The sequence below is a fragment of the Aethalodelphis obliquidens genome, unplaced genomic scaffold, assembly GCF_003676395.1.
Source record: "Aethalodelphis obliquidens isolate GAN/ISIS:26980383/991018 unplaced genomic scaffold, ASM367639v1 scaffold2, whole genome shotgun sequence".
NCBI classification, from domain to species: Eukaryota; Metazoa; Chordata; class Mammalia; order Artiodactyla; family Delphinidae; genus Aethalodelphis; species Aethalodelphis obliquidens.
The window spans coordinates 18190460-18218263 of NW_020837946.1; the positions used below are offsets into that span (position 1 = coordinate 18190460).

Below are 27804 nucleotides of genomic sequence, written 5' to 3' on the forward strand. Positions count from 1 at the left end.
CAGGAGTTACAATGAGTTAGATGAGAACACGGTGGCCAGCTGAGGGGAAGCATAGAAGCCAAGGTCTCAGCTGGAAAATTCTAGAAACTTGGGCTCAAATATATGAGACCTGTGCCTGAGGGGAGGACTGAAGGCAGCAGGATGGAGGCCCGGGTGCACGAATCCTCTATATTCCCCCTACTCCTGACCAGAGCCTGCGGTGGGGGTGAGCCGAGGATGGGCACACCAGGCACTCAGGGAAACAAAGCAGGACCAGAGCCACGGGGAGGGTGGGGACTCAGAGAGGAAGGAGAGGAACCCTCCCCTCAGGCTGACCCACCCACAGAGGGCATCGATAGTCTCCGCCTCTCCACCCCTGCCCCAGGAGCTCAGGCTCACAATTCTACCTTAACCCTGAACCCTTTCAGAGTAGTGGGAAAAGGGATGGTACAGCACAGTAGTTAGGAGTACAGGTTTGGGAGACCCAGGACATTTCACGACCTGGCCTCCCAGTGGCCTTCGCTCCTAGAGCTGAGCACACCAACAGGGTAGCCACTAGCTTCCTTAGACTATTTCAGTGCACTTTAACTAAAGTAAAATGGAAAAGTCAGCTCTTCAGTCACACTAGCCGCACTTCATGTACTCAACGGCCGGCCGCATGTAGCCAGTGGCTACCCTTTTAGTGCACGTTAAGAACATTTCTATCATCGGTTCTATGATTAGTGATGCTCTGGAGTAACTTGCTAAAGCTTTCCAAGTCTCAGCTTCCTCATCTGTAACATGGGCGTGATAATAGAGGCTACCTCCCAGTGGGGGATTAAACGTGATAACCCAGCCAACACAGGGCCTGATATGCACGAAGCATGCAGTAAACGCTAAGGAGTCGTGTCATCTTCTTCTGCCATCCATACTAAGTTTATCTGCTTCCATCACCCTAAATCACCTGGTGCTTCTAACATTCTCAGGCAGATCATAGATGCTCAGTAAAGGCTGCTGGCCTTGTGCTAACTCTGTCACTTTATGCTTTCATCTTCCCATCTGTAAAATGGTAATATTACTACCTGAGATGTCCCTCTTCAAGGGGTATATATGGTGCGGTGCAGCTCAAGTAAGGGAAGAAATGTGAAAGGGTTTGGAAAAAAGTATCTGGCACTCTCCAAACACAAGAAACTACTTAGAGAGATGTAGCACTCAGCACCCAATTGGTGCTCACTAAAGGCCTGTGTGATGGGTGCGGGCAGCACTGAGAATGCTTAGCTTTGGTTAAGCACACCTCCCACACTCCCCAAGCCCCCGCCCCAATCCACACACCCGCTTTGGGAGCATGACCATGGTCTCCGCAGTTTACCAGCGGGGTAGAGCAGGCTGGGAGGGAGCCAGGGCTGGGGTGGGGCGGTCAGAGGCAGTGAAGACAGGCTCTGCCCCCCAGATCGCAGCACCCAGGGAACTACCTCTTCAGTTCTCCCTGTTTCCGAAGTTTCCAACCAGGAACTGAGATCTGTGGGATCTCAAAAGCTGGTCCTGTTGAGGGGGGAAACCCCAAGAGGTCACTGGGAAGCCAGCCCTGGTTAGCAGTGGGGGCTGTGAGGAGCAAGAAAGGGAGGTGGTTCCGTGAGGCCTCTTCCCACAAGACGCTATACACTCCCTCCCCCAACCCGCTCCACTCCCAGCCACGGCGCACACACCCTTCCCTTGCTCCGCCCCCTCACTCCCCACAGACAGACTCCAGGCGTGGGACCCCCTCCCTTGCCTAATGTCTGTGCCACCCACCGGTTCCGCCCATTTCTGCTGCTCTCTGGGTCCACTGGCCCCCGTCCAGCTGCTTTGGACCAAACAGTGCCTTGTAGGGTAAGAAAATCTGCTTTTTCCACGACAGCCAAATCTAGACTCACATGCCTGCCCCTCAAGCCCTGAGGCCCTCCAGCCAGCCTGACTTACAGAAGCTGTTCCCTGGCTGCAATGCCTGGTACAGCTGACTCCCGTGATGAAGCTTTCTGGCTCCCCGGGATGGAGGAGGCACAGAGATGCTGTGATGGGCTGAAGACCCAGGGACTGGGAAATATGGAGGGACTGCAGGCCTGGCAAGAGCAGGGGAGGAGTCCCCAAGGCACAGACAGTCTGAAGAAAGGGCAGAAGAGGAAGAAGCAGTTTCCCAGCAGCCTCGTGGAAACCCATGCTCCTGTGCACACCACCCCTTAATGACGCTAACAACTAACATTTATCTACAGTTTTACAGTTCATAAAGCTCGTTCACACATTTGCTTTCATTCGTAAGGACGGTATAATTATCTCTGGTTTACAAATGAGGAAACTGAAGTGCAGGGAGCTTCTGCGTGGCGAACGCAGAACTCCCAGTCAAGTGCTGACAGCTGCCTTGCCCAAGCCTCCTTCCCAACCTTAAAAGGCTCCCAAATGGCCCCAAGCCAGTATTGGGGCAACCCGCTCACAACCCCGTGCCAAATCTCAGCCCAAGCCAGGTATTGACCGGAGTCCTGGAGCCAGGTCCGAGCCACCTAAGGGGAGCTGGGAGCTGAGTCAGAAGGCAGATCCCAGAGGTGATGGAAGGACGGAAGCATGCAGTGGAGGGATGGGTATGATTCAGCGTGGCGGGAGGGGTGAGGAGAAGGAGAAAGCCTAACACGCGGGCTCCTGGGAGGTGTACATAAGCTAAGGAAGAGGGAGACCTGCAGTCCTGCAGAGCCAGACATGTGCGGCCCAAAGGATCTAATGCAGGACTGGGACTCAGGTCAGATGCCACCGAGAACTCCCCAATCGTGAAGGTGCTGAGGCCCCAGGACCACAGCAGATCGGGCTCTGTAATCTTGCCTCCTGCAGCACTGAGTGAAAGCGGACAGAACAGTACGTGCTGTTCCCTCTCCAGGCATGCCCGGCCCCACCCGCTGCCCATCTAATTCCCAGGCCCCTTCAGGGCTCTGATGTCTCTCAGTCCAGCATCCCACAACACTGACCGACCACTTGGCTGTCCTAGGCACTGAGTTCATCTGCCCTGCACTGTCCACCAACCCAGGTCCTCTGATCTAAGTTCACTACCCAGTGATAATATCCTTAAGGGTTGAGTCTGCGACTTTTCCTCCTGGAACACCCCCAACCCAGCCTCACCTATCCGCCCCCCCCACTCCCCGCCCAGGGCTAGCACCTTGTCAGGCCCAGCAACCTGAATGACTTGAACTGGCCATGCACACTGACACCACTCCTCAACCTGAAATAAAGTGGGCTTAAATCCAAAGGAAGTAGTCTGACACCCAGAAAGGACTTTCATAAAAATAGAAAACGAGGTAGCCTCAGCCACTGCCACCTCCCAAAAGGCGCTCTCAGCTGCACCTTCTTTAGGGCTCTGGGTTCCACAGAAGGAGCAAGGGAGTGGGGGAGGGCTGTGGCACTTAAAAGCATCTCTTTTTACTGCGGGGGTGGGGGTGGGGAGGTGACCGTTGTAGACGGGAAATGGCCTCAGAAGACTCCTGATGGCTTTTAAGCCTTTTGAGCTGGGAGACTCTTTTTCTCTGAGATTCAAGAATAATTTGCCTTCTCCACAGGACCCTGATCAGGAAAATGCCACGGGAGGATGGCATTTAGATGACGCTAAAGACAAATTTCAATGCCTTCATGAGTTGGCCCATCTGGTGTGTGCCCGGGAATTCGGCCCCTGCCCTGAGGCCAGGGCCATTTAAAATGCTTCCACCAGAATAGCCAACACGCGAGAAGAGACTGCACACTGGTTGAGAGCCCAAGCTCCAGGCTAGGAATGGGAAGGGTCACTGCTCGCCCCACCCGGACCCAGGGCCCGCAGGCTCCCTACCAGGTCTCACGGCCAACACAGCAGCACAGCTGGCCTGGCCCAGCTCGTTGGTGGCAGTAGCTGTATAGCCCCCTGAGTCGGCTGCCCGGGCCTCGCGCAGCAGCAGGGTGTGCCGCTCGCCTTCGGCCCGAATGAGAAGGCGGCCATCACTGCGCAGCGAGGACCCATCCTTCTGCCAGGACACTGTGCGGAAGCAGCGGGATAACTAGGTTGCCGTTGCCCAAACGGGCCCACTAGGCCTTGCCCCACCCCACACAGAGCCCACGGCACTCCTCTCCCACCCTAGGGAAACCCGAGGAATGCCCCTGAGTCACAGAAGCCCAGGCCTGCCCTCCCCTCTCTCAAGGGATTCTGGAGAAGCTCCCCTAACACACACACAGAGGAGTCCAGCCAGCCCCATGGAGCAGATGATCTCCCCTCTTCACCCACCCTACCCCGCCCTCTGAGGACTGGGGTGGGGGGTAGGGAGGGGGGGATCTCCCCTCCCTCTCTCAATCTTAGCCTGGCTCCAGGCCTAGAGCTCACCTTGGGGTGGGGGGTTGGCGGTGACAATACATTTGAGCAGCACATCCGCCCCCGGGGCCACCACCGCGTTCTGCAGGGGGATCTCAAAGGCTGGAGCCTCCAGGGGCTCCTCTCCAGCAGACACGTAGGAGTCATCCGAAGACTCTGCCGGAGACATGGGTGACAGGGTAAGGGGACATGGTCCCTGTGGGGATGACTCGGGGAGAGAGGGCAAACGCAGAGAGAAGGGCTTCTAGAAGGCAAGGGTTAGGGAGCAAAGGGTCTCTCTCCTGAATGTCCTGAGACAGGAAAGAAAGGAAGACAGAAGGGAGTTCTTAAACGGGACAGGGCGGCCTGGACTCTACAGTGGTTTGGCTGCTCAATTTCAGCCACAGTTAGAGTGCTGGTTTCTGGAGGACGACAGGGACTGTGCTGTGTATGTCTTTACACAAATCAGTCATCAGGGATGGCAGATCAGGCCCTGTGTAAGGTGCTCTCAGGGGCACAAGACTTCACAAGCTTCCAAACAGACAGAAGACAAACCAACAGCAAACCAAGACTTGAGCAATGATAGTGTCACAGGGCCACACGTGATGAACTATCAAACTAGTGATGCCACTGGATTCAAAAGAGGGAGTGGCAGGTGCTTCCGGTAGCCATCTGAGAGGACTCACGAAGATCAGCTTAGATTGTGTTCATTCATCAAACAGTAACACTGCACTTACTGCTTACTCTGTACAGGTACCAGGGACACGACAGGAAATAAGACACAGTCCCTGCTTACGGGAAGCTTGTACACACAGAGATCATAAAACTCCACTGTTGTGGATTTCTTTGGGTATTTTCTACTTCTGACATTCTATAAGCTAGATTAAAGCACAGCGTATGTAGCCAGAAGAACAGAGAGGATCCCAATTATGCTGCTTTCTGGCTACATAACCTTGGGCAAATTAGATAAGCTCTGTGCCTCAGTTTCATCTATAAGATAGAGCTGATAAATAACACCCAACATCTTGCAGAGCTAACATACAGATTAAAATAAAGTAACACCCCTCAGTGCCCAGTTAACACAATGCCTGGGACGTGGCTGTGGATATGCAACTAGGTGGCTAGCAGGACCATGAACAGATCCCTAATCATCTCTAAAGATTTTGAGACAGTAATACTAAAATGAAAAATAACGTGATTAAAAAAAAAACCAACCAGGGGTGGTATAGGCACTGAAAGAGACACTGACAGGGCGTCCTAGGAGCAGGGGGTGGAGGTATCTGGCCTGAGAAAGCAGCTGAGGTGGGAGCGAGCGAAGGACGGCTTCCTCTGTCTCGCTCCAGGAATGGCCCCAAGTTGATGTTCAGTTACGCAGAGTTAGGGGCGGCAGGGGCATTCTGGCTACTGGCCACCACCCACGGGAAGACTGAGAGACAACACACAGTCAGCTCAGCCACGCAGGGACTCAAAGATGGGAGAGAGGAGGCGGCTAGAAGGCAGGCTGGGTCAGATCTCAACAGCTATGATGGGTCAGGAGATGGTGCCGGGATGGGAAGGTAAATATTGAGAACTGGTTGGCCCAAAGCTCACCTGTAATAGGGACATGACCAATTATTTATTGAGACGGGCTTCTGTCTCTTCCCCCACAGAGGGGTGGGGGGTGGAGGGGCTCCTTAGGTTCCCACAGTACCTCCCCCCACCATTAGGTCCACCGTTAGGGCCAGCAGGCCACTGGACTCAGGGGGCCTATAGCAAACACTGGGCACCAGGTCTCTACTCACACCTCGGCTCCGCCCAGCCTCCAACAAAACACTCTCACACTGCCTCACCAGCGGGCAGGTTATACACAAGGGGCCTTCACAATCCTTCATTCAAACTCGAACCTGGGTCCATGCCTACCCTGGGACACCGCACCCTTGCAGCTGCCTAGCAGCCTCGCTCTTCCCAGACACGCTTCCACCCAGGTCTCAGCACCTCTTCTACCCTCCCCGAGGCCTTACCGAGCTCAGGCGAGGTGGGCCGGGCCCGGCGACCTCTGCCCTGACTGCGGGCCCCTCGGCGGTCCCAGGCCCCCCAAGGGCCGTCCTCCTCCGGCCCTCTGCGCAGCCTCTTCTCGGCCTCAGGCCCCGCCCTGTTCTTCTCCAAGGTCTGGGGCACAGCAGCGCCCTCCTGGCCCGGCGTGGCCCAGGGCAGGAAGCGCACGGCCTGTGGCGGGGGCTCCCGCTTCCGACCCGGGGGCGCTTTCGTCCTGGTCTCGGGGAGATCGGCGGCCGGGGACGGCACGGGGCTCCGGCACTCCTGGATGGCTCTGCCCCGGGTCAGCGGGAACTGGTCCCGGCGCTTAACCTCCTGCTGCGGGCCTTCCCCCGGCTCCGTCCTGCCCGCTGGCCCGCGGCTCCGGGGCCTCCCTGGCTCATCCCCGGGCTTCCCCGCGACACTGGGAGAGGGCGGCTGGGCGGCGGCGGGGCTCAAGGCCCGCGGGGTCTTGGGGATGGAGGGCTGGGAGAAGAGTGGCGGCTCGCCGGGCTCTCGAGGGGACGGAGCGCGCTGCAACGTGGCGCGCAGGGACTTGTGCGAGCGCACCAGCTCCTCCCGCGACGCGGAGCGGCGGATGCGGCCCAGCTCCTGGGCGAGGCGCAGCTCGACGTCAGAGGCCTGGCTGCGCTGCCGCGTGCGCTCGTCCAGGGAGGCTGCCTTCTGCCGGAACAGGCGTCGCTGCTCGGCCACGCTGCCCGCCGGCGCTCGCAGCTCCTCCTGCGAGGCCCCGGGCGTGCCCCACGGCCCGCCGCCCTCGGACTTGGGCTGCTCTAGCGAGCGGGCCTTGCGTAGGGGCACCCAGGGCCGCAGGGGCGCCGGCGGTGAGTCGCTGCGCTCCAGGCTGCGCCGGCGCTCCTCGAAGAACTGCAGCTTGTCCAGGATGCGGGAGCCGGCGCGCACCAGCCTCGGCGAGCGGCCCAGCGCCGACTGGCGGCCCGAGGCCTCGCTCAGGGGCGTCTGGGGCCGGGACTCCGCTGTGCCCGCTAGCGAGGGCCCCGAAGACTTGGACTTTTTCCCTCGCTTCTCTTCGGCGGTGGCGTCCTCGGGCGGCACCGGCTCCCGGGTGCGCCGGTGGGGTGGTTGCGGGGGGGCTGGGGGCTGGGCTCCGGGTCCCGGTGGGGGCCGCTTACCCACCCGAGGGGACGGTGGGCGCAGCAGCGCGGATTTGGAGGGAGGCGGGAGGGCCGGGCGACTGGGGGCTTCGCTGGCCGGCTGAGGCTGAAGGTCAGGCTCCTCCCTGTGCAATCCGCTCTGAGGGAGACTGCTGCAGGACCAAGACGAAGAGGGGCAGAAGATTCAGGGGCCTCCCCTCCTAGACCTTCAGGTCGTGACAGGAATCGGGTGGTGGGCATGCTGGGAAGGCTTGGGGGTGACATGGGCCAGCCCCTCCTCCTCCCCCCCCAAGAGGAAGGCACAGCCAGAGCAGGTGCTGGGGAGAGGCTGGCAGCTCTGGCACCGGAAGATTGGGCTGGTGGCTGGGTCCAGGTACAGACTCAGTCCCAGGGGCTCTGGCCAGCCCCCTCCCCCCAGCCCCAGAAGCTGGGAAACAGCAGAAACAGAACTGAGTGGTGGGAGAGAAAAGAATGAGGCTTAGGACCCGAAGGATGAAGTGGGTGAGGGAAGGCAGGAGGGCTGGATGGGGAGGGGCCCCCTCAGGAATGCAGCCTCCCACTCATTCCTGCCCCCAGCTGGCCCCCACAGCCCTGCCCATCCTCAGCAGGACATACCCCCTTCACCGTGCCCCTGGAAGAACAGGCATAAGCTTTCCAGGAGCGATGCCCTTATCCCTGAGATTGCCTAGCACCTCCTCAGACCTGAGCCCCTCAGCAGTGCTAACAGCAGGTGGCAGGCAGTTGGGGTCCCTAGAGTGGGAAACCCAGGTTCCTGTTCCCTTTGATAAATCTGCCCCCAGTACAGGGCTTTGACTCTGTCCTGTCCCTGGGAAAGTTACCTTGAGCCCTTGGAAACCCCCCTAAGAAACACAGAAAGTCGCCGGAGGGGTATGCTCCGGAATAACTCAGCTCCCGAATAACTATTGCATGGCCCTGAACAGTGGGTGTGGGAGAAGAGGAGGAGGGAAGGAGCTGGTCAGCCCAGAGTGCCCCTCTCACCTGCAGAGCTTTGATGCCCAAGAGCTGGGCTTCAGTTTCCCCCATCTGGACTCTTAGGGGCACATCAAGCATAGAAATTAGCAAGAAAAGGAATCTGAGATATTAGCGTCATACCTAACACATAAGAGACAGCTTAAGGAAAACTTATGGGGACTTCCCTGGTGGCGCAGTGGTTAAGAATCCACCTGCCAATGCAGGGGGCACGGGTTCGAGCCCTGGTCCAGGAAGATCCCACATGCCACAGAGCAACTAAGCCTGTGCGCCACAACTACTGAGCCTGTGCTGTAGAGCCTGCGAGTCGCAACTACTGAAGCCCGCGCACCTAGAGCCCGTGCTCCGCAACAAGAGAAGCCACCACAGTGAGAAGCCCGCGCACCGCAAGGAAGACTAGCCCCCACTCGCTGCCAACTAGAGAAAGCCCGTGTGCAGCAACGAAGACCCAACGCAGCCAAAAATAAATAAATAAATTTACAAAACAAACAAACAAAAAAACTTATGAAGTGGCTCCCTGAGTACTTGTCATGTGTCAGGCATGTACTGAATGCTTAAAATGCACTGAGTCATTGAATCCTCACAACAGTCCTTTGCGACAGGACTGTTATTATCTCCATTTACAGATGAAGAAACAGGCTTAAAGAGGTGAGGTGCCTTACTTAGGTGACACAGCTAGTAAATGGTTGGTGCTAGGTTGAAACCCAGGTAGTCTGGCTTCTGAGCCCTTGTTCCCTGCAAAATGGGATTTTGGCAGCACAGAAGGGAGGAGAAATAGTACGGTACTGGCCAAGAGCAGAAGTTCTAGGGATGGCCGAGTGTTTTAAACTACCCGGGTCAGCCACCTACACTGCAGACCTCACCTCTGATGGGGGGCGGGGATGCAATCCAGAGTGCCCTCGGGAGCAGAACCTCAGCCAGCCACCTACAGGGAGGCAGAGTCTACTCTGGGGGAGGGACAACAAAGTCCCTGAGGAATGGCCTCTGGGAACTGGGTGAGGCATGGAGAGAAATTGGGGACAGCAGAGGAGGCCTGTTGCCGGCAGTTTCGAGCTCTAGGCCAGCCTCTGTACCACAGATATCACTAAGGAAATGGGTTCCTCCGAAGTTGCCATAGCAACTCCAGGCTCAGGCTGGGGCCTGGCAAAGAAAGGCAGGGAAGGAAAAGGCAAGTCCAGGGCACGGGAGTGCCTGGCTAACGCCAACCAGATAAAGCAAGGGTGCCTCCCCTGCGCCTGCCCGAGACCTCTCCCCTGCCTACCACTAGCAAGCTCAGCCACTCTCACAGACGCCTCCCCCCACCAGGCCCCTTCTTTCTCCTCCGTGATGGTACCTCCCCCCCACACCCATACCCATCACGAATCAGGCCCCCCATCGGCTCCCCAAATGCCCCCTAATACCTCTCTCATCAGCCACTCCCCTCTTCTACCATAGCACTCCCTCCTGTATCTGCCGGCCTCAAATCTCCAAAAATGGCTGCAATGCCTTCAACACCTCTGCTCCTCACCGCCCGCCTACCAGGACAACCTTCACCCCACCCTTGGGCGTCTCCCGCAAGATCCTCACATGCCGCCACCTCCATCACTCCAGCCCTCTGCCTCCACCCTAGGCCCCCGCCATCGCCGCCATTCCTCCCTGCCCCAGCCCCCTGCCTTCCACGCACCTCACATCCCCCTGCTTTCCCAGGCCCCTGGCCCCAACTACCCCCTGACCGCCTCGCTCGCTTCTGTCTCCTGGTTGTGTTCTTTTGCTCCCTCCTGCTCTCCCGGGAGCTGCCGTGCGGAAAGGTTCAGTTCCTCCCAGAAAAAGGCCCACATGGGAACAGGAATGTGCAGAGAGACGAAAAGGCAGCAGCTGCTGAGACAGCAGGCACGGAGGGGGCCCCTGGTGGGGGGGGGATCCTGGGGACAACTGGAGCCTGAATGGGCGAGGCAGGAGAGGGCCCCCGGGAGAGTGGAGATTTTGGAGGAGACGAGGAAGGCAGAGAGGGGTCCACGAGACCATGGAGATGGCACAGTGAGCCAGGACAGGTGGCAGCAGGAGGGTGTGGGTGGTGACGGCACAGGAGGAGGATGGAACCGTGTGGGAAGACAAGAGTGGGTGGCTGGGGCCAGGAGTGGAAGCAGTCGGGGTGGGCGGGGGGTGGAGAAGTGCACAGAGGGATGGATGGTGCAGGGGATGGGGGGGTGGAGGCTGACGAGCAGTGAGGGGCAGTGCAGGATGGCATGGTAAGGTGGGACAGTGCGGGCCCAGGTGAGGCCATTACTTACACGTGGATCGAGAGCGCCCGTCCTCTGTACAGGCTGAATGCGCTGCCGTACAGGTCACTGGCCACCGAAAGGCTATCCTCTGACCCCCAGCTTGCGCCCACCAGATTAGCTCGAGACGCCCGTACCAGCGGCTCCACCCCCAGGTGCCGTGGCCCGGCCCCGGTTGCCTGTGCTTGCCTTGGGCTGCCCAGGTGGCGGCGGGTGCCACCCCTGCTGCCCGCTTCCTGTTCCAGGACCGTCTGCCCGCTGCCCCACCAGCTCACTTGCTCCTCTGAGGTGCCTGTCACGGAGGTCGGGGGTGTGTCCAGGGAGGTGCCCACCAGGGTGTCGGAGCCGCCTAGAGAAAGGAGCACAGTGAAGCGAGGCACCTCTTGTGGGAAGGCCGCCTGCCGGCTCTGTGAGCGCCCCAGAGAGCTCACCCGTTGGGGTGCTGAAGTCCCCGTCATCCCGAAGCTCCAGGCGCTGGGTCCCCTGCACGTCGCTGATGTCATCCTCGCCCGTCTCCGAGTCTGGAGCAGAAGGGGTCTGTGTGGGCAGGGCTCCCTCCCTCCGACTCCAACTCTTCCCTCTGTCACCTCCTGCCTCCCCCACAGGAGGCTCCGTATCGCCACCAGCAGGGCTTCCAGCATCTATCTCCTCCCCCCCTTTTCTCCCCACATCCCGCTGCCCATCCTGAGAGGCGCAGGGTGACCCCTCCCATGCCAGTCCCCTGGCTCCATCTCTGGGGCCCTGGCTCCTCACCCTTGCCTCCCTGGTGGTGCCCTCAAAGCTACCTACAGTCCCCCCTCCCGGCCACTTAGGGGACTGCGGGCTGCAGCCCCTCTCCCTCCTCCCCTGCCAGTGATAACTTAAGTTCCTGTGCAGCCCCCCAAATAATAAGGTCCTAGGTTCCAAGGCTCTAAATTCTGGGTCCTGGCACCCCAGGAACAAAGGGGAGTCACCTCAGAGTCGTACTGTCAGGGCACTCGACCAACCGCAGGGCGAGCCTGTCCTCCACCCCAAACCAGCCGGAACACATCAGGGTGCAGCTGAGGCAGGGTGAGGAGAGGCCGGGGTCGCGCAGGGAAGTGGGGAAGTGGAGGGCTAGGGCAGGAGCCAGTTTCCTACCGTAACTTTGCTTTCTGCAGGAGCGGAAAACTTCGCTTCCATAGGAGCAGCAGGAGAGAGACATGGACAGACTGTTATCAGAGGGTTTGTGGGGCAGGGCACGGTGGGCAGGCAGGACAGAGGGGCCATGAGGCTACCCAGTGCCCAGAGCTGCCCTGTTGGGATGGAAGTGGGGGGAGGGAGACACCTGGGATGGGCAAAGCATCTCTCATCCACTGACTGCCTGCAGGCTCCACGGGGCCCCGCACTGGGGAGCCCATGTGCTTCGGCGGATTCTTCGACTAACTACCCAAGCGACCTGGCATCCTTGGCACTTTCACTGGTGCTCCCACTGGCCACACACACACACGGACACACATACACACACCTACTTGTGCTCGGCCCAGCCACAGACCCAGGCCCCCCATTAAGGGTCAGGCCCACCCTCTATTACAATATCTGCATTGTGAATCTGCATGTGACCTCTCCTTTCAAACCAACCTCCCCATCTGTTCTGCATCATGATGTGACAGACACCCTCTTCCCGATCTCTCTCTTCTACTGCTGAATGGTCCTCAGAAATGTAGTCAGGCTAGGAGCAAAGTTTCCTGGGCACATTTTTTAACTTCCCCAAATTCTATCAGGTTCTGTGCCTCAGTTTCTCCCCGGGTGCCACGACAAGCAGGAGCCGTGTACTGGTTATAGGAGCATGGCACTGAACTCATCCCCACAGGGCCCACAGATGGAGAACAGTAAGCCCAGGCCCATGATGGGGTGTGCCAGCTAACCCCTCACCCCCATTGCTAGGCCCTCTCTCAGCTGCAAGGGGCCTTCTTGGGTGAGTGGGTGAGTGTGGGCATGTGGGGGGTCCCGCATCTCATGGGCCATCTTCAAGGCCTGGGTGCCTCATGAAGGGACATGAACCGAGAGGAGGAGTGCTCATGGGTTACAGCAGGCAGCTCATGGTCCACGCACCATGGGTGAGTCGGCCAAAGGCCCGGCGGGAGTGGCCGGTTTTCTGAAAGAGAAAAGCCAGAATGAGTTGTTGAGGGGAAGGCTTGCTCCTGACCTCCCTATACGTCTTGTCCAAACCTCTATATCAAACAGAAAGTCATTCCAGGGGCCAATGTGGGTGGGGGAAGTGGAAGAGACTCCGGGCAGCTAGCTTCCCCCGTATGGAATGTCTCCACTCTTCCTTGCCTGTCAGCCCTCCCGGCTGGAGCTCCAGCATGCCTCTGGGGAGGAGCGGGGAGGAAGGAGAGAGGACTAAGGGCCAAAGGCTGGACAGAGGACTGGGGACCTGAGCGACACCCCCCAGAGACAGAGGCTGACTGATGTGAAGGAAGAGACTGAGGTGGGTGGGGGGAACATGCTTGGATGACTGAGAGATGGAGGGACCAGGACACAGATTCCTGCTGGGTCAAGGACAGACATCTGGGATAGGTGTCAAGAGGGCAAGGGAGGGTGATGAAGGGGCAGAGGGCAAGATCTCCCAAAGGGCCGGAGCCTCACGAAAGCAGAAAGGAGGCCCGGGTCCGCGGAGGACGGGGCAGGGTTTGGGGAATGCATTCAGCTCAGCGCAGATCCCTGCGCGGTGCTTTCAGGAGCACCGGAAGATGGAAGGCTCCGGAGTTGGGGGCTGGGGAGAGCCAGGCGGGGGCCAGGGGTTGGACAGAGACGAGAGGCGGCACAGAAGCCCGTGGGCGCTCCACGCCGAGGGCTGCTGCGGGGGCCTCCCCGGTGGTCGCGGGGGTCGCGGGCGCTGAAGGAGTCTGCGCTTGGGCGATGGGAGGGGCCTGACGCAGGCTGGGGAGCCCCCCGGAGCGCGCCCGGCCCGCGGCCCTGGGGACCGGGGTTGGGCAGGCGCGGCTCCGGCGCCCCCTCCCCGGGCCCGGCCGCGGCGACCCGCCCTCCCTCCGGGGCGCCCAGCCCTTCCTGCCCCCTCCCTGCGCCGCCCGCCCCCAGAGCCCTCACCTGGAAACGCTTCTTCACCCACAGCTTCTTCATGGCGGGGGAGGGGGCCGGGCCGGCGGCCGGGCGAGGAGGGGACGGGCGGGGGCGGGGCGGAGTCGGAGGCGGGGCCGGGGGCGAGGCGGGGAGCAGGCAGGGAGCGGGCGGGGGCCGGCGCCGGTGGCGGAAGGAGCCTCGGGGCCGCGGGAGCCCAGACGGGGGGAAGGCGGCAGCGGCGGCGGCGGCGGCGGCCGGAGCCGGCCCTTCCCCCGCCAGCCCGCACCCCCCCCCCCACCGGACGCCCCTTCCCTCGCCTGCTCCCCTGCGTCCCCTGGGGCGACGATCACCTGACTCGCGGCCCCCCCGCCCCGCATCGGCACTTGGGGAAACTGAGGCACAGAAAGGGGTGCAGTGGCCCCTAGGAGAGTTCGGGCCACTCTCTCATTGGCCGTCCAACGCGGCGTCCACACCACCCCCACCCGCCTCCTGCGGGGCTGCTCCGGAAGGTCAGCCGCATCTCCACTGGCTCACTCCACAAACATGCGCACGCGTCCGCCTTTCTAGGCAGTACCCAACACGCCGCAGGGCAGTGGCGCCGGGCGGGGGCGCTCAGATCATACACAGGGCAAGGATCCTCGTAGTGACATGTACCCAGAATGCGAACCCCCCCAGGCTGCTTAGGAAAGCCAGAGAGGGCCCTCGAGTTCCGTGATGATAGGTACTTTGTGTATCTTGGCGCGCGCACGCGCGCGCGCGCACACACACACACACACACACACACACACACACACGAGCTAAGGTGCCCAGAGATGCTCCTATTATTCACACATATAACCCACCTTCTCATTCACAGGTGAGCACACTCACCAAATTTTCTTTGTCCTCCTCTTATTTGGTACCATGCATATGTTGCCTACACAAAACTACCCGGCCCAACAATCATTATAACTAAGTTTCTTAAGCATTTATTAAATGCCAGGCACTTTATAAACGTTACCTTATTGACAACAAGACGGTGAGCTTGAAACCCTTATGAACATGTAACTGACTCCATTTAACTGGTAAGTGACTAAGGCTCAGAGAAGTCCTATCACTTAGCCAAAGCCACACAGGTTCTGTGCCTCCATGGGTCCCCAGATCCAAATTCCCACCCCAGCCTGCACAAGTAATGCCAATCTGGTTTCTGAGATGTGACTACTAAGTCATCATCATTAATGCTGACAGCATGCTTAGTATGTACTGAGCAATGTCCTAGGCACTTGATATAAATAAACTCATTTAATCTGTGCACGGAGGCACAGAGAAGTTACTTGCCCAAGGTCACAGAGCTGGTAACTGGGAGACCAGGATTCTAACCCAGGCACTGTGACTGAGTTACTGACCACTGTCCCATAAAGCCTCATGTGCTGATTGGTCAGTGGGACGCCTAACTTTTTTTCTTTAAAGCATGGGTCCAAAATAAATACAGAGCCAACTGATGAGTTTTGTTCAGCCTGCCCAATATTTTGCACGGCAAACACACTCAAATTCAGCTGCTGACAACTGCAGCTCACTCCTTTTCAGTTTCTACTTGGCTCCTGAAGTTATTTGAGTTTGTGGCCCTTTAAAGTTTTAGGTCATGTCTTGTACAGTCTCAGTGCCTACAGGTGGTCCTGTTTCCCAGACCCCCAGAAGCAGAGGTTGCGCCTACAGACACACGCACAGGACGTGCAATGAGAGGGTACATGTGCATGTCCACATCAGTTGCAACCAGAGGACCCTGGACTCACACAGGCGCTTTCCCTGCCCACCCCCAAACACACCCACTCACAGATGGGGGAGCTGAGTGAGGAGAGGGAGTAACTTGAGCCCCTGTTGCCCAGGAGAATCCGAGGGGCTGGCACATTCCATAGCAAAAATAACCAATGGGCAGCAGGCGTGAGTGACGGGACAGCTGGGCCGAGGAGAGGCCCATGAGATTCTGGGTTCTTGCTCTGGGCCTGCACTGCTCACCGACATAGGCCAGCCTGGGGCATGCTCTCGGGGCCCCAGCTGGCCCCAGAATGTCCCATTTCCCTCCAAGGCTGGGCAGCTGGGCTCCCCCGCCATTTCCCCAAACCAGACTTCCAACTTCTGCCCCGCCAGCATTTCTCCTTAACCAGAGAAAACCCGTCGTCATGCCGTGCCTCATCTCTCACACAGACCCTCCTCTGAGCCAGACCCCCACTCCCCTCTCTCTCCTGCCTTGCTTCGGTCTTCTCCCTTCCTTCCTCCTGCTTACCCAGCTCTGTATTTCTGACATACTATATCATTTTCACATATTTATTGTTTATTGCATATAAGCTGTGTCCCCTCCCTAGAATGTCATCTCTAGGAGGACAAGAATTTTGGTCTTCCCCCTCCCGCCCCCCCCACTTATAAATCTCAGGCACCTAGCACAGTGACTGGCACACGGTGGGCACTCAATACACATGGGAAGGGACGACAGAGCTGCCGGTGGACAGGATGGGGATGGGGGCATGGGGACTGTAAATCTTCCCGGAGCAGCTCATTCTCCAGCCTTCCTCCTCTGTTCTGACGCAGACCCTTTTCCAGAAACTGGAGAAGTGACGATCTTGCTTTCCACTCGGCATCTTCCTGGGAGGGCCTGCCTTAGCTTCAGGAAAGTTCTCCTGCACGGGCTTTGGCTAACTTCATGCGCTCTCTGTTCTTCCCTTTCTTCCCTCCCAGGACTCCTCACGGCTCTCTGTCTGGCCCCTCCTCTCTCCCTAATTAGGGCTTGGCATGAATGAAGGGGGCCACTGTAAATACCCGTTCCCAACTCCATACTAGTTTCCTCCTGGCTTTTCATCCGGACATTCCACACTGTAGGTGAAAAAGATGACACTGCACAGTCTACCCGCATGCAGTTCCTGGTGTATTCACCACCTTTCCTTTGCTAATTGGCCTTCTCTCCTCCTCTCTAATCTCTCCTCTCCATGCCTTCAAGTCCCCTGCGTGGTTCACTACCATCTGTTGACCTCTGGCCCTTCTGATTGGCACCAGGGTCTCCCAGGCCCTGGCTATGAGACTTCCAACTGCCAAACACGGTGAGCATCGTCAGCTTGGGCCCTCCCTTAGCTGTGCTCTCTCCTCCTCACCCCCCATCCTTCAGTGCAGGCCTCCTGCTCCGGTCACACATGCCCCAAGCTTTAATGGCGGCTCTTGCTCTGGTTACTTGATTGGCACATGGCTCCTTAGCCCATGCAAGTGGGAGCCTGATGTTTTGAGAGAGAAGCATGCCTGCCTATCTTGGAGACTGAGGCAGAAGATGGCTTTGGGGATATTGACAGAAGGATGGTCAGGATGACAGATCCCTGCCTCAGTCTTCCCACACTTCTCTTTCTGAGGACAGGCACTGTGGAACTAGACCCAGAGACCCAGCTTTCAGATCTGGTCCTGCCAGCTCACTAGCCATGTGACCTGGGGTAAATTCCCTCTTTGAACCCCAGTTTTCTTCTACATATAATGGTCATAACAGTAACCTGAAGCTTAGAAGTTTAAATACCAAAATGAGATAGGGTGCTTTACACATGTGACATATTCTGCAAGTATCCTGCATCTCTGCCGTCTTCACTATTTCTGGTCTTTCCTCATTTCTGCACCCCAAATCCCACCCTCCTGTTTCCCATCCTCCAGACTCTCCTGCCTGCAGCCCTCTTGTCTCCTCAAGGCCCCAGCCTCCCCCAGCCGTGCCAACATCCCTCTATCCCTGAGCTAACATCTCAGGCTTCAGGAGCGCCAGGAACCTTAACTTCACCCTGTCTTGCCGAGCCAGACAGCAATCCCAGCCAGGATACAGCCTTCTTCCCTCTGTAGCCAGGTCTTGGCTGGACTTCCTCGAGAACCCTGAAGTCCTCCTGCTGTTGATCCCAACCAAGAAAGTTTTCCATGAGTAAGTCTGAGCAATGCTGAGCTGCCTGCCCAACTGACCTTGACCAGGACCTGTCACTAGGCAGGGACTGGTGGAGGGCGGGCAATAGGAAGAAGAGGAAGACAGACTCACCCAGTCAGTCCCCCAACATCACCAAAGCAAAGCCCCTCCCTTGCCAATCATGTTGGAGGGGCATAGTAGTTAAGCATGTGGTTCTTTGCAGTGGGACAGACCCAGGCTTCCATCCCTGCCTTGCCACCTCCTATCAGTACAACCAAGATGCTTCATTTAATCCCTCTGGGCCTCAGTTTCCCTAGGGTTGCTGTGGGACTTAAATGATATATCAAAGGATACAATAGCATATTGCCTACCACACAGCGGCATAGTAGCTATTCGTATTATTACGAATTATCAATACTACTAAGAATTATTACCAATTAATCATAATTATAAACCTGCTCTTGGGGCAAAGATTTTACCAGCATGAAAAAGTTCTCAAATGTGACTTGCTGCAGCCCAACTCTCTTCTTGTTTTAACATGACTGGCAAAAGGCCCCCAATCCAGTCCCCCAGCACCCAGGGTCTTTTCCTCACCCCAGCCTTTCAAACATGCTGTTCTGCCACAGCAGCCTGGAGACCGTCGTCCTGGCCTCTGGCTAGGTATGCCCAGCCAGGGCTCAGCTCTGCCGACCACGCCACCCGGATTACAGAGGGTTTGGGGAGATCTAGCATGATGTCACTCTCCCCACTTTGGGGGACAAGAACAGGCTAGGAGCCTCTCATCTTCAGAAAGGCCAGGGCTGGGCTACCCTCCATACAATGGACAGCTCCCCTTCCCTTTTCTCTCTCCTCCCTCCAGAACTTAAGAGGTAACATGCCCCCAGAGCCCAAGCCAAAAGGACTGGGTTCTGAGTTCTGGGATGGACATAACTAGCTGTTCGTCTTTCAGCTAGTTAGCTAGTGATGGCCTCTCCCTCTGCTCTGGACCACAGTGTCCTCACCTGTAAAAGGCAGCCTTTGCACCTGCGGTTCTCTGTGGTCCTTTCTGACTCTAAACAAACATTATGACACCAAGCTCCTTCTCAGCGCTTCCTCTCTCTGCCCAATATCTCTTTCCTCCAAGTTGTATTCTCATCAATCTATCTATTGTGCCTTTATTTATGTTTTATTTTCAGTCCCCTTTGCCGCCGAGGGCATCAGAGCAAAGACCCCCAAGGAGTCCAATCCTTCCCCAGCTCAGAGCTCTGCCAGGATGGGCCCCAGCCCCTGACCCCAGAAGGGTGCAAGGAAAGCCTTTACCTGGCCAGGTGCGAAGGCAGCCAAGAGGAACCAGCCTTGGCCCTCTGTGTCATTGAAGAGGAAGGTGGGCAGGGCGGGGCCAGAGAGACAGTGGAGATGCTGACAGAGGGAGGCTGAACCCCTGCTCCAGCTCCTGACACAGCTGCACCCTGCGGCCTTCTTTTCCCTCCAGCTTCTGAGTTCCTTCAGGATGCTAGAGCCCCCAAGTCCCACTGTAACCCGGGTGGCATGGTATGCCTCCCCCTAAGCCCCCAAGGATGTACCCTATATGACACTACCCAGCTGGAATGAGAATTCCCTCTTGAAAATATCCAGGACAGACTCAGTGACCCCAAGCTCTTTGCCATCTCCTCCAGCTGCAGCCTACTTCCTCAGAATTCTGTTTCTTTCTTTCTTTCTTTTTTTTTTTTTTTTTTTTGCGGCACATGGGCCTCTCACTGTTGTGGCCTCTCCCGTTGTGGAGCACAGGCTCTGGACGCGCAGGCTCAGTGGCCATGGCTCACGGGCCCAGCCGCTTTGCGGTACGTGGGATCTTCCCGGACCGGGGCACGAACCCGTGTCCCCTGCATCGGCAGGCGGACTCTCAACAACTGCGCCACCAGGGAAGCCCAGCATTCTATTTCTTAAGACTCAGTCTGCTGAGGCTATGTCTTCAGCCTAGAGAAGAACTGGCTTGGGGCTGAGGAAGTCAAAAAGGAAGCCCAAACACTGACCCAAGGAGATTCCGCCCTGGCCTGCACCCACATCTGTCCCAGCAGGACCCTGAGCACCAGGCCAAGTCTTGTACCCCTCCCCTTCTGGCCCGGAATGCGGGCATAATCCACCCCTTCACACACACAGGCTGGGGCCCCAACACTGGCCTAAGCATCCCCCTTCCATGCCCTCTGAACTTCAGACACACATGGCCCATGCACTTTCTATACCAACTCCACAAACCTCTCAACTGCTGGTACCACCAGACCCCCGCACAGCCCGTACGTGCACACGCACATGCACACGGGCGTGCTTGCATGTGGATTTTCAAGCACTCACCTCCATACATGCCTAGGAGCCTCCAGCCCTAGCTCTACTCCCTGATGCTCTGCACCCTGTTCGTACTTGTCCACCCACTGGCCTCCTCCAACCGGCCTGGTGCTGACCACCCCAGCCTGCCCTAGCAGTGGACTGTGAGGGGTTCTAACCCATCCCCTCAACATCGCAGCACACCAGGGGAGCTGGCCTCATCCTTCAGACATGCGCGCACCTGTAAGAGGCTGATTAGGAGTCTCCAGTCTAAATTATCAGAGCCGATGAAAACCATTTTCCCAGGAAGCCTCCCTCTACAGGGAAACTAGGAGGGTTCCCACTATGGAATTCCCAGAAACGCCTGGGTAGGGCTCAGGCTTTGCTTACCAAATGCTGACCCTTAACCTCTGACCTTCTGTGGGGAGCTTCTCTACCTTGACACCCCTTTCCCTGCACGTTTCTCTTGATGGGCACTCCTGGGTCAGCACAGCTGAGAAGCCAGAAATGTGAGAAGAAGGCTGGATGAACAGGTACCTCCCCGGTGTGTCCCAGGTACCCCTTCTCTACCTGTGGGCGGCCCTCCCTGCCAGGCTTGGCCCCCACCTCCCCATTACCTCCGACCTGCAGCACTGTGAGAACAGCCTCGCAGGAGGCCTGGCCCCGCTGGTTCTGCGCCCTGCAGCTGTACACTCCGGCATCCCGCGCCCCGCAGCTCCGCAGCCACAGGCAGCTGGGCTCAGGGGCCGGCGCGGGCAGGAGCTGCCCATCCCGGAACCAGCTGAGGCTGGGCTGGGGCGTCCCGCTCACCACCACCTGGAGCTGCACGTCGCTGCCCGCAGACACCGCCGCGTCCTTCAGGGGCCGCAGGAAGACTGGCGCCCCGGCCCCCGCCCCTCCGCCGGCCCCCACTTTGGCCCTCTTCGGGGGCACCCCAGGGCTGGGGGGTGCCCTCGTGCCCGCGTCCTCGCCTCGCGTGCCCCGGGTTTTCTGCATGGTCTCTGCGAGTTGGGCTGGGGGGACGCTGGAACCAGACGGCCACTGGGCCACCCGGGGGATGTTGCCCTGGGAGATGAGTACTGGGGAACCGGCGCCCTGCCTTCCTGCTGCCCGCCCGCCTTCGGCCTGTGCTACCCAGAAGGTCACCAGGGCGGCCGCGGTTGCGCCTCGGGGGCTATTTTTAGGCCCCCCGGCTCGGGTTGCCGAGGGAGCTGTGGAAGGAGGGGGCAGCAGAGGAGGGGATTTGGACTCCACTCTGCTCCTTCTCCCCCTCTAGGAGCCCCCATCGCCCGCCTTGGCTTAACGGGGTGCCCGAGGACGTGTTCCAAGCCCCCTCCCGTGGTGTGCCCCACCCCCTCCAGCCACCCACTCATGGAGTCGGGTTATCCTTGGCTCATTCCCATTTCCCTTCCTCCCTCCTCTCAGGACCCTGATTCCCAGCCCCACGCGGCTGGGGTAGAGGGAGAGGAGGTCCTGGGTGAGACTTCTGAGAGGCAGATGGGCAGGCAGGCCCAAGTGGAGGTGAGCAGACCCTGGGGAAGAGGGACCAGTGGCCTCCCCCAGCCTCCAGGACAGCCGTGGTGAACAGTAAGACCTGGAGCAGGGAGTCAGGTGGACTGGCTCCCTGCCCTTACTTACTGGGTGACATCAAACCTCTCTCAAGCTCCAAGTCCTCATTTGTAAAAAATGGGTAGTTGTATAGAGTTGCAGCAGGCAGAGAAGAGTGGGGAGGATGTTCCAGGCAGAGGGAACCGCGTGACCAAAATCAGAGCATGATGAAAGTAGATGACGTGTGCCAAGGATCAGAGGACTTTGGGGACTTCCCTGGCGGTCCAGTGGTTAGGACTCGGCGGTTTCATTTCCGAGGGCGCGGAGTTCGAACCCTAGTTGGGGGACTAAGATCCCGCAAGCCCCACGGCGAAGCCAAAAAAAGAATCAGAGGAGTTTGGAGGGATTGAACCGCAGTGGGGTGAGGTGAGTGGAGGTGAGAGGTGGGGCCTGATAAGAGGACTTTTGCTTGCTAAGGTCTCTATCCTGATGGCTGATGGGGGCCACGGCAGGGCGTTAAACAGTAGGCTAATGTGGTCAGAGCTGTGTTTTACAAGGATCCCTCTAGCAGCCACAGTTGTGGAGGGTGGATTCGAGATGGGAGATGTGGAAGGCAGTTAGACCCATGGTTCTCAAAATATGGCCTCTGTTAAAAATACAGATTTCCAGGCTCCACTCCCAGAGGTGCAGGTTCAACATGGGGTGCTGGGAGGGCTCAGGAATTGGTACATCAGTAGCCCAGTGACTCTGATGCATCTAAGAGTTGTACCTTGAGAAACATCAAGATAGGACATTACAAAAAAAAAAGGGCTTCCCTGGTGGCGCAGTAGTTGAGAGTCTGCCTGCCAATGCAGGGGACACGGGTTCATGCCCCGGTCTGGGAAGATCCCACATGCCGCGGAGCGGCTGGGCCCATGAGCCATGGCCACTGAGCCTGCGCGTCCGGAGCCTGTGCTCCACAACGGGAGAGGCCACAACAGTGAGAGGCCCGCGTACCATGAAAAAAAAAAAAAAAAAGATAGGACATTACTGCTTTTAAAAGTCTAAGTGAGACTTTTGTGATGAGACAGTCTGTATCTTGACTGGTGGTAGTCATATGAATCTACACATGCAGTAAAATTGCACAGGACTAAATGCACGTGTTCACACACACACACACACACACACACACACACACACACACACACACACTGAGTGCGCAAACTGGTAAAACCTGAAGAAGGTGGGCTATATCAATGGCAATTTCCTGGTTGTGATATTGTACTATAGATGTTACCATTGGGGGAAAACAGGTGAAAGATATACAGGATCTCTCTGTATTGGGGTTTTAAAAAAATATTTATTTATTTTTTTATTTGGCTGCGCCAGGCCTTAGTTGCAGCATGTGGGATCTTTTAGTTGCAGCATGTGGGATCTTTTAGTTGTAGCATACGATCTCTTTGTTGCGTCATGTGGGATCTAGTTCCCTGACCAGCGATCGAACCTGGGCCCCCTGCATTGGGAGCACGGAGCCTTAATCACTGGGCCACCAGGGAAGTCCCTTTGTATTGTTTCTAGTTCACATAACTGCATGTGAATATACAATTATCACAAAATAAAAAGTTTAAAAATGTTTAGGTGAGAGACCCAGGCCTGACCTTGAGCCCTGAGGGATGAAGCCTGGGAAAGGTAGGGGGGAGTCAAAGGAGGAGCCGGGAGTCATTAGATGGAAAAAGGTACTTATTCACCCCCCACGCCCCCCACCCCGTCATTCTGGGAGGCCCAAGTCAAAGTGTGCTTGTGTCTGTGTGTGCACGGAGAGGGCAGAGAAGAAACAATTTAAATACTGAATTATGCCTACAGGGACCAAGAGCCTGGAGGAATAAAATCTTTGGTTTTAGTTTACATACATTAAAGCTTTTACTCTTTGTGATGTGCAGGTCTCCTGGTTCTGACATATGTAGACAACTGTGCATCTGCTACCCCAGGACCGTACAGGACAGTCTCATCACCCTAAAGATTGGCTGGAGCATCCCCTTTGTAATGAACCTCGCCCCCTCCGCCAACCCAGGCAACCACTGATGCTGAATTGAATTCTTAAATGTAAATTGAATTCTAAAAAGTAAAAATGTGGGGGAAGACATTGTAAGCAGATGGAACACCAAGACCAAAGGATTCAAGACTGTTTTTAAAAACCAATAATCCAAAACTTCCTGCCACAGTGCCTCAAAAATTTGCATGGAGAACAGTAGGTGGTCTGCAAATAAATGTTGGCTGGTTGGCTGGTTGGTTGAATAAATGAACTGTATGGTCTTGATCAAGTCACCTGATATCTCTAAGCCTCAGCTTCCTCATCTATAAATTGGGGGTAGCCCAACTCAGGGTTTACTCATTCATTCAACAAACATTTTTGAGTTCCTACTGTGTGCCTGGCACTGTGCTAGCCACTAGGGAAATAGCAGCAAACAAAACAGACGAGGGTTCCTGCCCCCATGTTGCTTATATTCGAGGAAGGAGACAACTATAAAGAAATAAAGAAATGATAGAGATCATTAGAAGAATATGAGTATTGTGGGAAAATGGAGCAGGATAAGGGAGATGGGAGTGTAGTGGGGGACTTGCACTTTCAAACAGGGTGATGATGGGAATTGGCCTGGCTAGGAGCAGTTGAGCCAATCTTGAAGGGGTAGGGAGGCAAACGGGGTAGAAGTCTGGGCAAGACTGCTTCAGACAGAGGTGGGATAGGCCCTGTGGGCTCTGGAAGAGCCAGGAGGCCAGCGGGGCTGGAGGGAGTGAGCGGGGAGACTGGAGGGACAAGAGGTCGGACAAGCAGCAGAGGTCAGATAACCTAGAATCTTGTAGGCCATGGCTTTTTCTTTTTTTAAAAAAATTTATTTATTTATTTATTTATGTCTGCATTGGGTCTTCGTTGCTGCACGCGGGCTTTCTTTTTAGTTGCAACGAGCAGGGGCTACTCTTCCTTACGGTGCGCAGGCCTCTCATTAAGGTGGCTTCTCTTGGCATGCGGGCTTCAGTAGTTGTGGCTTGCGGGCTCTAGAGCACAGGCTCAGTAGTTGTGGCTCATGGGCTTAGTTGCTCCGTGGCATGTGGGATCTTCCCGGACCAGGGCTCGAACCCGTGTCCCCTGCATTGGCAGGTGGAGTCTTAACCACTGTGCCACCAGGGAAGCCTGGCCATGGCTTTTTTATTCCTAGTGAAAACAGAAGTCATCTCAGAGGATTTTGTGAGCCAAGGAATTACATGATCTGACGTAGGTTGTTGTGATGGCTTTAAATTAGTATATTAAATATTAAAATGAATATTAACTATTTAAAAGGGCCTGGCACAGAGCCTGGAACATGGCTTGTGCATCTTCTGTTTGAATGTCCATAATGGCGGCATTCACTGAGGTGTGGGCAGGAGTGTGTGGGTAGGGAGGGTACAGGCCCTTGCAAGTCGCGGACGCCCTCTCCTGGAGGAGCCTGCACTAGCTGTGACACTGGAAGCCCTCAGGCCCTAACCAGGGCTCTCACCCAGAGCAGCTGGCTGCAAGGCGCTCATATGTCCCTCAGAATGGCCCCACAGTGCCCTGTGGCCTGGCACCGAGCTGGTGTGTACTGCCAGTCTGCCCTGCCTTGCAATCACAAGCCTGTGGTGTCATGGAAAGAAATCCGCGCTCTGGAGGCCAAGGAGCAGGGGCCCCAGTACTCCTCTGCCAATGATACGCTGTGTGACCTTGACAGCTCACCCCACCTCTCTGGGCCATGGGGAGTTTCCTCCAAGTCACAATGATGCACCATGTGCTTGGCACATGGTAAAAGCACACTGTTTGTTGAATCAGTGAATGAAGTGGGGACCATCAGCCTTTCTGATAAATACTTAATTTAGAGAAAAGTAAATAAAAGGGCCCAGTGGGTAGTCACTCAACAAGTATTTAAATATTTGATGGGCACCTTCTATGGACCAAGCCCTTTTCCAGGCACCAGGAATGTAGAAGTGAATAAAATGAATGAAAATCTTGCCCTTGGGTAGCTGACATTTTAGGTGTCGAATTAAAGGTCTATGATATATTTGCATGTGTGCCCTGGTCAGGCTTGTGGTCAGAGGAGGAATGAGGGAGGCGGTGAATGGGTGGAATGATTTGTCTCCAGGGAGAGGGGTGGCAGGGTAGCCAGAGTGGACAGACAGGGTAGGAAAGTACCCACTGACACCTCAGTTCTTGCCTTAGGGACCTATTTGCCTCCACAATCCTTCCCACTCCACCTCCTCAAGTGGGGCCTGAGCTGGTCTGGAACTGGTCCCACCGGTCCAGTGCGAAGCTGGTTAGCGCTCCCTGAGCCCTCTCATTTCTCAGTATTCGGTCTTTTTTTTTTTTTTTTTAATCTCTGAGTAGAGTGATTTTGGTTTTCTTTTAATAAATTTTGTATTTCCTAGATTTTCTAAGAAGAGTTTGCAATATTCTGATTACAGATTTAAAAATAATCATGCTGGTATTGCATTTTTATTTGCTTTTCTCATGGAGTTTCACATTTTTTTAACAACACGTGTAACAACCGGGTTCTGTTCCATAAGAACTGTATTACCTATTTCACTCTGAGCTGCTAGAGGGCAGGGTGTATTTTATTTAGCTTAACTTTCCTCCACAGTACTTTAGAAAACAGTCTATATGCTCAAAAAATACTGAATCAAACACATATTAAGACCTCATCTGTTACTCTCTATACGGTTGTACTCTACAATTAAACAAACATCATGCCGCATTAAACCTTTTGTTGCTTGTATTCAAAAGTAAAAATAGGGCTTCCCTGTTGGCGCAGTGGTTGAGAGTCCACCTGCCGATGCAGGGGACACAGGTTCGTGCCCCGGTCCGGGAAAATCCCGCATGCTGCGGAGCAGCTAGGCCCATGAGCCATGGCCGCTGAGCCTGTGCGTCCGGAGCCTGTGCTCCGCGACGGGAGAGGCCACAACAGTGAGAACCCTGCATACCTCAAAAAAAAAAAAAAAAAAGTGAAAATAAAATACTTCCAGCTGCATGATTTCTGGTTAATCACACACCCCACTGTCTTCTGGTTAGGCTCAGGAGGGCAGAAGGTCCAGAGGTGCTGTGGGTAGGGTACAGAGGAGCAGAAGACAGGACCGAGGGCTCAACCCCACCTCATATGCTCCCACTGGAGCACCACTACTTTGATCTTCTAACTCCCTTCCCCTTCCCCCACAACTCATGGCTGAAGGAGGTAAAACCCAGCAATGCCAAGGGTGAATGAACACCTGGTGGTTGCAGAGTCTTGAAGGAGGAGATGCCAGTGTCCCAAGGAGCAGGGAGAGGTTTTGTCACGGCCGTGATGGGGTGCATGTGTGGGCACGGGGTGAAGGCACACTGAAGGTCTGGGTGTATGCGTATGACCACATGAGACCCAGATCCTTTTTGGTTTATTTTTGTCCATTCTCTGGGAGCCCCACATCAGTCTCCTCTGCCCTAGATTCCTGGGTCACTGCTCAGCTCCTAAGGAGAAAGACAAAGCAGAGGGCTTAGAATCTCCAGACTCTCCAGTCCCAGGAAGGCTCTGCTCAGAGAATGCTTTCGCCTGAGCCTCCCCTCTTCTCTGAGGACAGGTGGATAGCCGTCACAGGGGCAGCTGTGTGCCGAGAAGGAAGGACTTTCTGACCTTCAGAGCTGTCCCAGCTAGAAGGGGCTACCGAGGAGGCACTGTGTTCTCGGACCCAGAGACATTCAAGCAGAGCCTGAGGACTGCTCATCAAGGTGTGGGACAAGGCTGGGCAGGGGATTTCCACATTGTAGAGGTCATTGCTTGGGGGACTCTGAGGTCTGGATCTGAGAGTCTAAAAGTCCTACACTCTCTCCTTCTTAGTGACCAGTCTGCACATAAGCTTTTTTTTTTTTTTTTTTTTTTTTTTAAGATTTAATTTTATTTATGTTTGGCTGCGTTGGGTCTTTGTTGCTGCACGCGGGCTTTCTCTAGATGTGGCGAGCCGGGGCTACTCTTCTTTGTGGTGCACAGGCTTCTCCTTGCGGTGGCTTCTCTTGTTGCAGAGCACAGGCTCTAGGCACACGGGCTTCAGTAGTTGTGGCTCACGGGTTTAGTTGTCCCCTGCATTGGCAGGCGGATTCTTATCCACTGCGCCACCAGCGAAGTCCCTGCACCTAAGCCTTTTATGGGAAGGCAGGGATGACTCTAAGACCTTCTCTGACCTCTGTGTCCCTTTATCCTTTGTGGGGTAGGTGAGCGCATGGAACTCATTCAGGGGAAAGAAGAAAGAAGTGAGAGGCTCCGGAGATTACTCACAGATACACACACACCACCACTTATCCACTCGGGCCCACCTCACCCA

General features: G+C 56.3%; 1 protein-coding gene across 7 annotated transcripts in view; it reads right to left on the reverse strand.

Moving 5' to 3' along the window:
• SPEG (striated muscle enriched protein kinase) overlaps positions 1-13802 on the reverse strand; it is a 49284-nt gene extending 35482 nt beyond the window's left edge. For 5 of the 7 annotated variants that reach the window (XM_027120621.1, XM_027120611.1, XM_027120646.1 and 2 more), the window contains exons 1-8: positions 13758-13802; positions 12759-12801; positions 11805-11834; positions 11117-11206; positions 10698-11034; positions 6289-7589; positions 4322-4465; positions 3797-3979 (exon numbers count right to left, since the gene is read on the reverse strand). In XM_027120621.1, the coding sequence (XP_026976422.1) occupies positions 3797-3979; positions 4322-4465; positions 6289-7589; positions 10698-11034; positions 11117-11206; positions 11805-11834; positions 12759-12801; positions 13758-13790 (2161 nt within the window). In that variant the 5' untranslated portion in view covers positions 13791-13802. Of the gene's footprint in view, positions 1-3796; positions 3980-4321; positions 4466-6288; positions 7590-10697; positions 11035-11116; positions 11207-11804; positions 11840-12284; positions 13640-13757 lie in introns of those variants that run through there. The other 2 variants (XM_027120636.1, XM_027120628.1) reach the window with 2 other exon arrangements.
• Positions 13803-27804: the final 14002 nt, after the last annotated feature.